The sequence below is a fragment of the Schistocerca cancellata genome, chromosome 3, assembly GCF_023864275.1.
Source record: "Schistocerca cancellata isolate TAMUIC-IGC-003103 chromosome 3, iqSchCanc2.1, whole genome shotgun sequence".
Lineage (NCBI taxonomy): Eukaryota > Metazoa > Arthropoda > Insecta > Orthoptera > Acrididae > Schistocerca > Schistocerca cancellata.
In genome coordinates, this window is record NC_064628.1 from 787,257,379 (window position 1) to 787,267,243 (window position 9,865).

Below are 9,865 nucleotides of genomic sequence, written 5' to 3' on the forward strand. Positions count from 1 at the left end.
ATTCATGTGCTTATCATAGAGCTGTTGGTCACAATAAACAATAATCTGCAGCCCTAGTAAATTGTTTCTAAATTTTGAAAATCTCAGTCGATTGCTAACAACTCCTTCTCAGTTACAGTTTACACTGCTATCAGTAATTACTCAGAAAAGTTGTGCATCATCTCGTCTACATAAAATTTCACTACTGCAGATCTGTGTTTTATCTCATCAGAAGCTTTTTGGCAATCATCATCCCATTCTCTTATGCTATTTATCAATAATAAATTTTTTGAACGTGGGGAATTAAGTGCTTGTGATTTTACATACTTCCTATAAAAATTTACTTATCTTAAAAAAAATTTTGAATTACTTCCATTTTCTTGGTTTTGGATATTTTTTAATGGCTAAGTTTTTTTTACTACCTTGTAAAATTCGTTCTTCAGTTACGCTGTGTCCAAGAACTGTTAATTCTGTCACAGCAAACTTACACTTTTCTAACTTCAAATTCATGCCTCCTTCCCTTAACTTTTAACCTACTTTCCTCAGTGTATCAAGACATTCTTCCCAATTTCTCCCTATAAATAATTACATTATCTACATAAAGAGTCAATAACTCACTACCCAGAACAAGATCTAATGCACACACGAATTCTGACACTGAAACATTTAAATCAAACAGAACGAAACAGTATTCATAACAGCAGCCTTTGTACAAAAATGCTGTGTATTTTCTGGACCCTGGTTCAAGTGATATGTAATGAAAACCTGGTGTGACATCAAGACTAGACATATAAGTAATATGCTCAAACTTGTATAGCAATTCATCTATATTTTCAGGGTGGTCAGTCTCCCTTTCTAAAACTTTATTTAACTCTCTAGAATCAAGGACAAGCTTTATTTTGCAATAGTAGTTCTTAGCTCTCACTGATTTCTCATCAAATGCGTCACAGAATTTCCACAGAAATTCCCTTAACTCTTCTGTCTGCCTTTGATTTAACTTTCTTCCGTCTAATTTTGCTTTTATCAAATTATAGTATTGGTCATCTACTTGATCTGCCTTAGTGTAAACATCATTGTCTACAAAGCAACTCCTCTCGACTGCATGAGTTTCCTCTCTCATCTGATTGGTACCCTTTGTAGAGGTGAATTTATCAACTTTGTTTCACAAGTAATCCAATTTTTTGGCTCACTAAAAACTAGCTCTTTCTTTGTCCAACAGAATCCTTCCTCCACTTTTACAATCCATCCATGCCTAGAATCACATTCTAATTCAATTCTGAAGTACCAAGAACTCCCTGAGAAACGGTTTTATTATTAACTGTAAACTCAAGTAATACTTGTGTCTTCACAACTCTACTGTATTTTACAGTAGCTAAACTGATTTTCACTCTTATTGTAGGTAATTCAGCAAAACTTGTACAATGTGTAATTCTGTCTTTCAGTTTTCCACAGATCCCACAGATATGACTGTCAGTGCCAATTATGCAATTTCCTGCCCATTTATTAGTCTGAATAAATGTGTATCTATTATTGAATTCCTATGATGTATTTCTGTTGTCAAAGTCTCTGTCTCTATTCCTGTTCCCATCATTGCACTGAATTTCCTTACTGCTACACCATCCATTTCAATCATTTCTGCAATTAATTACATTTCTTCTCCAATAATTTCGCCATTATAGCTTTGATTCCAACCCTCGTGCTGAAATCCACCATGTTAATCATTATTAAAACTCTGTCTACTGTTACTCTCTAATGCTCTATCACAATTGTCCATGTGTTTCAAAAACACTTCAGTAGAGTCATCACGTCCATAAATCAACCCAACTGTACTTTCCCTAGTAAAGCATTCACCTGTGTAACTTCATTAAAAGGTTTGGCTAAATGGATCAATCTTTCCAGTTGTCTCTCACAAAGGTTCTTTGTGGCTCCATGCCATTCTGTGCAACTTGGTTCATTGAAAATTCACTTTTAATCCTAACCTGCTTACTTTCTGACCAAAATTTACTTTGGAAATTCTTCTCTAAACCACTACATCTCATTTTTGTGTTAGTGTTTGAATTCGCCCATGAAAGTGCCTCCCCATCTAAAACAATCATACAAACACAATTTTAAGGTCATCAGTCATACCAGAATCAAAACTATCTCAACAGTGATGCGTAAAATCAACTGGGTGGATCTTATCAGCAATAGGAACTTTCTTATATGAATGTTGGCGCATGTACCACTGCAGTTTCTAGTAAAACATTTTGCAACAAAATTTTGCTGCATCTCAGTTAGCTTTTGGCTAATATTACTCACATCATTGCAGCATATACCTGCATTGTTTTGTTCACAACATTTCGGGAGAACTGCTGGATGTCTGTAACTTCCTGCCACAATATTTCGGCGCAGAGTCTTCTGGCCATCTTCAGGTGATACTGGCGAAAGCGAACTGAGCTCTGATATTTAAGGACTTGCCAGCAGATGCATGATGGATTCACTGGGCGTTGCGTGTGCGCTACTTGAGTGCATTCGATTCTGCTGCGCTGCGCGTCCTCCGTGCTGAAAAGTCATTACTTTGCAGCTGCAGTAACTTAAGTCTGCTGATGAAATCACTAGATTTCTTTACGTGAAGTGCACATTTCCCTGCCATTGGTTTGAGCAAAGACGCCAAGTATTCTGTTAAGTCGTAGGTGGCCACTCCAATATTATTCACAATTGGACGTAATGACACATTATCCTTGTGGATCTTAGGTAGTCCATACAGCCTAGGTGGAACTAAGCTATTTGGTTTCAGTCTCTTAACTACCTCCTTTGGTAAGGAACATGAAGTATCTGCACTAGCAGAATAGAAATGCGGAAAACACAAGTCCAAAAACAATTTATTGGACACATCAAAACCAAACAATAATACCATCTCCAAAAGAACAACATACTCGTTCCCAACAGCGGATCGCCACAAATATAAAATAACAAATAATAATAGTAGAGACCTGACCCTTCATGGGGAGGGATCACAATAAACATTCCTACAATGTCAAGATGTTCGTCGACTATACAAAGTCCATCTGCAAGAGATCGGACAGCTAGAAGAGGCATCTGGCCGTGTTGGCCGGGGTGGCAGCTCTGTATACTTCGGAGCAGTGCGCCGCCCTATGAAGCCCATTTGGCGGATGTATCTGCCAGGACTATTTGCGATCACGTGCCTGGCGTATCAAAGAGGTTCCTGGGCTAGTTGCGACCTCTGGTGAAGCTGTTCTGTGGGCTCTGCTAATGGTTAGTGGTCCCTGGTGGCCGTTGGTGGTCACCTGGTGTTCTATCGTGTTGTGGCCGCCGGTAAATATTTGTGTTGACAATACAGACGACATAGGTTTCCCTGGTGAATATACGCCCTATGATGCAGGCATCCCGTGTTGGTTAGACGTGAAGTGGGATGCCGATGCGGTAGGCGCTACTATGAAGGGCGGCCACAGCAGAACTCCGCACCACTCAGAAAGTTGGATCCTTATCGATTTTGTGATATGTTGAGTCGCTTAAGAAAACATTGATCTTATTAATATAGCCCTCCCATAGCATTAAAACAGTAGCATTACCTTTGTCGATTTAAGTACCACTGTATCCGCGTCTGCTCGCAAGTTCCAGAGCTGTGCCCTCTCCATAGGCGAGATGTTTCTCTTCGACAGTGTAGCTCTTGTCAATACACGACGAGACTCCCGAAGCACTTCCTCTGCTTCGTCTGTAGCATGGCGGTGCACGGCTTCTTCTATGGAACTGACAAAGGCCACTAGTGGTGGTGGTGAAATAGGTGTAGGAGCAAAATTGAGACCTCTTGGCCGGCGCGGTGGCTGTGCGCTTCTAGGCCCTTCAGTCCGGAACCGCGCGACAGCTATAGTCGCTGGTTCGAATCCTGCCTCAAGCATGGATGTGTCTGATGTCCTTAGGTTAGTTAGGTTTATGTAGTTCTAAGTGTAGGGGATTGATGACCTCCGATGTTAAGTCCCATAGTGCTCAGAGCCATTTGAGACCTCTTGCTAATACAGACGTGGCACCGTCACCTGTTTCACCACCATTAGTGGTCATATTTCAGCGCAAATAGGCTGAATATTAAGAAAATATGAAGTAAAAGCAATCTTTCGCCCTTCTGCAAAAATTTCGTCATTGTTGGGATCTGTCAAAGGCTACCTAGAGCTGCGCAAGGCAGGTATTTACAGGATTCCGTGCGAATGCGGCAAATCTTATATAGGGCAAAAACGCGTACTGTGGAGGATCGCAATGCAGTGGCATACACGCCTCCTTCAGCCTTGTAAGTCTGCTATAGGCGAACATTGTGTTTGCACTGGCCATGTAATGAATTACAGTGAGACAAAAATTGCGGCCCATACGTTTAACTTTTGGAGCTATACTGTTAATGAATCCGTCTAAATACGACTGTCTGTCAGTGAGTCTCTTATTAATCGAGACGGGGGTTTTCAGTTAAATTCGGCATGGAATTCAGCCGTTGAAAAACTTCATGTCCCCCGCAGCCAGAGTAGTTCTGTGATGGAACCGCGCGAAGACAATCGAATTGATATCTATGAAGAGAATTTTCACCACAGAGAGCGCGCGACACAGTAGAATCGAATGCGCTCAAGTTGCGCAAGCGCAACGCTCAGTGAATCCACCACTCATGTGCTGGCGTAGCCTCAAATACCAGAGCTTAGTGCATTTTCTCCCGTATCACCTGAAGATGGCCAGAAGACTCTGCTCCGAAATATTGTGGTAGGAAGTTACAGACATTTAGCAGTTCTCCCAAAATGTTGGGAACAATATGTATGACGGGAAAGTTTTAAATCTCACATCTGCATTGTTAGTTACAAAGTTCTTTACATCAACATCTTTCGTGTTAATTTCAGAGATTTGGTTATTTGTATTGGTTTCTAGGTTTTTTAATTTTGTTCCCATTCCTACCTGTTTTGTTTTATTTTGCAAGGTAAATTATGATTACTTTGTTTTATATACAGTACTACGAAGAATTTAAAAAAATAATCTCAGTTGGCTCAATTTGATCTGTGTGATTTGACTCAAATTCACCAGTATTGGTTTCATCTGAGCCTATCAAAGCATCGATCTGTTTATGTTCTGTTTCTACCACCAGTTTGAAGATAGTTATTGTTCGCTTATCTCTGTGACCTGTACAGTACTAACTTGCTTACTTACACTGGCTACACAAATAGCAACCAGTCCCTGGCCTCACTCATTCCAGCCTTCCACACCCTCCTGTCAGTTGCATATTCATCTCCCAGACCCAGTATCTTCATGTCTCCCGTGGTATTATCCTTCAATCTCATTCTTGGCTGTCCTTCGGCTTCTCCACCCATTACTGTGTTTATTGCCGAGTTCTCCCCTCTTCTCATGCCCACACACCTGAGTCTTTTAGTTTTCACACTTGCTACAATGTCAGGTAGTTTTTTTAACTGTCTGAGTTTTCTGTTTTTCCTTATTCTTCACTGTTCATTCTCTTTTACTGGTCCATATATTTTTCTCAATATTTTGTTTTCAAAAGTGATGAGCTTTTTATTTGTATTTTTTCTGTAAGGGTCCATGTGTTGCTTGTGTAGCACACTATTGGTTTGATGATGGTCTGATATATTCATATTTTTGCCTGCCTGGATATTAACTTGGGTCTTATGATGTTATGTATAGCTTGAGTTCTTATCACAATCTCTTGTCCTATGAGGTTTTCTTAGTTGATATGGTCGCTGAGGTAATGAACACATCAGTCTTCTGTATTGTTAGGTTCCTGATTGATAGATGGTTACGTCCTAAGAGATCTCTTCCTCCTATTACCAGGAACTTTGTTTTACTCTCATTTCTACTTAGACTTACTTTCTTAGCTTTTACCACTAGTACAGTTCCCATTTTCTCCAGGTCTTCCATGCTCTTTCGTATCACCATAGTATCATCTGTGAAAGCCAGAACATTTATCTTTTTCCCTATGGTAACTCCTGTATATTCTGGTATTACTCTCTTCAGGGTGTTGTTGAGTGCCAAATTGGACTGGCTAGGTGATATAATATCTCCCTGTCTCACTTCTGTTTTTACCTCAAATGTTTTTGAGAACTCCCTCTGTACTGTCAATCTAAAGTTTGATTCTGTCACACAAATTTCAGTTAGCTTTATCAGCTTGTCTGGTATCTCCCACTCTGCCATTATCCTCCATATCTCCTCTCGTACTATGCTGCCATATCCTTAGTTGATGTCTACAACCATACAGATGGTATCCTGATTGTGCTCCCAGTTCCTACCTAGTATTTGTCTCAGTGTGAATATTTGGTCAGTTGTTGACTTATCCTTTCTGAACCCCTCTTGTGCTGAGTCTAATATTTCTTCAGTGTATGGATTGAGCCTGTTCAGTATAATTCTTGTTGTTTTTAATAGTAAAGATATATTTCTGTAGTTCTATACCAACATTTTGTATCCCTTCTTGTAAATGGAACATACAGTAGCACTTTTCCATTCCTCTGACATTATTTCTTTCCTCCACACCTCTTTTATCGTTTTGGTTAACCATTCATATGTCTTGTCTCCCCCTTCTTTGATGAGCTCTGCTGATATCATGTCCGTGCCTGGGGGTTTCCCATTTTTCAGTTTTTTATTGCTTCCTTCACCTCTACCAGAGTTGCTTCTTCATTAACATTTGTACGTTCTGGTTATTTTCTGCCATGTTTTCATTGTGGTAGGTGTCTACTGGGTTTTTCAGCAGTTCTTTGAAGTATCTCCTCCAGTTCTCCAGATTCCCTTCATTTGTAGTGATCAGTTTTCCATTCTCATTCTTCATCAGCAAAGGCTTAGATCTATGCTCCTTTCTATAACTTCTCATTGTCCTCTAAAACTGTTTACTATTGTTCTGGCTATAGTCCTCCTCTGCGTTCTTTATCTGTTGGTTTTGAATGATCTTTTCTCTCGTCTGATTGTTCTTTTTATTCTTCTTGTGGTTTTCTTGTATTTTATATGGTTTTCATATTCGTTACTGCTCATCATTGACTGTCTGGCTGTCTTTGTGTCCTGAACTGCTCTTCTACATGTTTCATTGAACTATGGTTTGCGCTAGATATTGCTATTATTCTTATCTCCTAGTACTTCCTGTGCTGTCTCCTTTATAACTGTTGTTATCTTGTTCCATTTTATATTGATATCTTCACCTTCTTTCGTATTGCTTCCATTCTCTAATTCTGTGGATCTATTTCTAAGCTTAATTTCAAACTGTTTATTCACCTCCTCTTCTTCTAGCCTTACCACATCTACTCTCTGGGTTCTTTTGCCAACGCTGCTCTCACTTGGTTGTTCTGGTAACGATTGTTTCATCTTTATTACCAAAAGAGAATTGTCTGGTCCTACCTCAGGCCCTCTCATTGTCTTAACTCTGTTTTTATGATTTTTCACTATCAATACATGGTCTGTTTGGTTCCTAGTTAGCTCATCCAGTGAAGTCCTAGTTGCTTTATGTATCTCTTTATGTGGGAATGATGTACTGATTACTTTCATGTTTCTAGCTGTGGCAAAGTTGATGAGCCTTATACCATCATTATTTCATTCAGTGTGCAAGCTGTACATGCCTTTATATGGTTGTCTTTGGTGTTCTTGAACTATTTTGGCATTTAAGTTTCCTAGCGCAGTTCTGATGTCATATTGTGGTAATCTGGAGTACTTTTGGTCTAAGGTGTCATAGAATTCGTCTTTTATGTCTTCCTCCTTGTCTAGGGCAATAGACACTTACTAATGATATGTTTCTATATTTGCATTTGATTCTTGTGTAGCATATCCTCTCATGGACATGTTCTAGTGTCACCACACTGACCATTATTTGCCGCAAATCCTGTCCCAAATATATAGAAACCATATTTGTTTCTGCGATATATGGTTGTATATTTTGTCTCTCTGTGCATGCCTTGCCCAGGCCGCATTATCCCTCACATGGCTGTAATACCGATCTTGTACTCTGTTAGTTCTTCATCAAGTATCTTTGCCTGTCCTATAGCGTATAGTGTTCTTGTATTCCATGTTCCTATTTGTAGTTCTTTATTCGTAAGCTTGTGTCGTTTTCCATAACATTCAGTCCAGTCAAAGGCTGTATGTAAGTGTATGGGAACCTTCCAGTTTTTTACAATGTTGAATGGTTAGCTCAACGATTAACCCTTCCACTTTATGTGGGCTTGTCAAAGATGGAAGACTATCTTCCTCCCAGGTGTGGTATCCAAAAATTGATTTCTAAGTTAGCTTACTTAGTTTTTAGTGCCATCAGTTTTCCTGCTCAGTTCACTTTTTGTTTGCTCTAAACTGTTATTTACTTAACTCTTCGACGCTTCTACTCTTACTCTCAAATAATTACTTGATTCTTCAACTTGTTATTCTGATTCTTAAGTTGTTCCTGCATAAATGTCTTTAACTGTTCAAAAGATGGATGTTACGTCCTAAAAGTTTTCCACATCAAAGCCTCAGAATGGATTGGAAACACTATTCACATTCCCAGACATGGCTCCCTTTTCATGACTCTGATTAAGTTCTACATTACTACTATGAATGCTTCACTTTCATTATCATTGCATTCCAATCTGCCATCTAAAAATGGTTCATTGTTAACTACCTTTGCATGGTTTTCCATTATCAACAGTGTAGACTACACAACCTAAAAATAAAGTATTTCACATGACCTAACAGTTCACAGCACAACAATAGTACAGAAGATAGAAAACATTAAAAAATAAGCAGAATATTTAACTTTTGTGCCCACATTTTAATTTATGTTTCTCATTCACCCATTCATTTAAAATCTTTCTCAAAATTTCTTACATTGCATTTTAGTTTAATATCATTTCCAGTCCTGGCCTGAAATTTGAAAGTAGTTAGAATACTCAGCTTTATTTTCTCAGATGGATCCCAGCTCTGAACACCAAATTAGAATGCAACTATAATCGGTGCACTTAACTTTGTGACTAGGTCTCAGCTCGTGTGTACATGTGTATGTAACTCAACCGTCTCACAGTAGAAATTATGATGTCATTACGTTCTCTATGCTGCTGTAAGATCTCTCTCTACTTTTTGAAACCCAGCTCTACACAATAATTTAAAGTAGTAAAATATCCTAATATTTTTCTGAAATTATTTTAAAACTATATACAAGACTGCCATGACTTTGCTTCAACAGACACCAAACTCACACTACTCCTCACTGCATTGCATTGCCCTGCTGGTACATCCACGTCATATAAATATGTACCAACAATCAAGGTACCAACCGGTGGTGGCGTGTTTGTCGCTGTTAGTAGTAGTTTATCCTGTAGTGAAATAGAAGTGGATAGTTCCTGTGAATTATTATGGGTGGAGGTTACACTCAACAACCGATCTAGGTTAATAATTGGCTCCTTTTACCGACCTCCCGACTCAGCAGCATTAGTGGCAAAACAACTGAGAGAAAATCTGGAATACATTTCACATAAATTTTCTCAGCATGTTATAGTCTTAGGTGGAGATTTAAATTTACCAGATATAGACTGGGACACTCAGATGTTTACGACGGGTGGTAGGGACAGAGCATCGAGAGCACTATCCGAAAATTACCTTGAGCAATTAAACAGAGAACCGACTAGTGGAGATAACATCTCGGACCCACTGATAACAAACAGACCCGAACTTTCCGACTCTGTAAGCGCAGAACAGGGAATCAGTGATCATAAGGCCGTTGCAGCATCCCTGAATATGGAAGTAAATAGGAATATAAGAAAAGGGAGGAAGATTTATCTGTTTAGCAGGAGTAATAGAAGGCAGATTTCAGACTACCTAACAGATCAAAACGAAAATTTCTGTTCCGACACTGACAATGTTGAGTGTTTATGGAAAAAGTTCAAGGCAATCGTAAAATGCGTTTTAG

At 39.1% G+C, this 9,865-nt stretch overlaps 1 protein-coding gene across 1 annotated transcript; it reads right to left on the reverse strand.

The window, feature by feature from the left end:
* Nucleotides 1-5,667: 5,667 nt before the first annotated feature.
* Nucleotides 5,668-6,147, reverse strand: LOC126176566 (uncharacterized). Its single transcript, XM_049923726.1, has one exon. The coding sequence runs from the start codon at nt 6,145-6,147 to the stop codon at nt 5,668-5,670; it is 480 nt and encodes a 159-aa protein (XP_049779683.1).
* Nucleotides 6,148-9,865: the final 3,718 nt, after the last annotated feature.

What these genes read in the sequence shown, in the direction of transcription:
- LOC126176566 (XM_049923726.1), bottom strand. Translation starts at nt 6,147, where the DNA reads ATGGCAGAGTGGGAGATACCAGACAAGCTGATAAAGCTAACTGAAATT.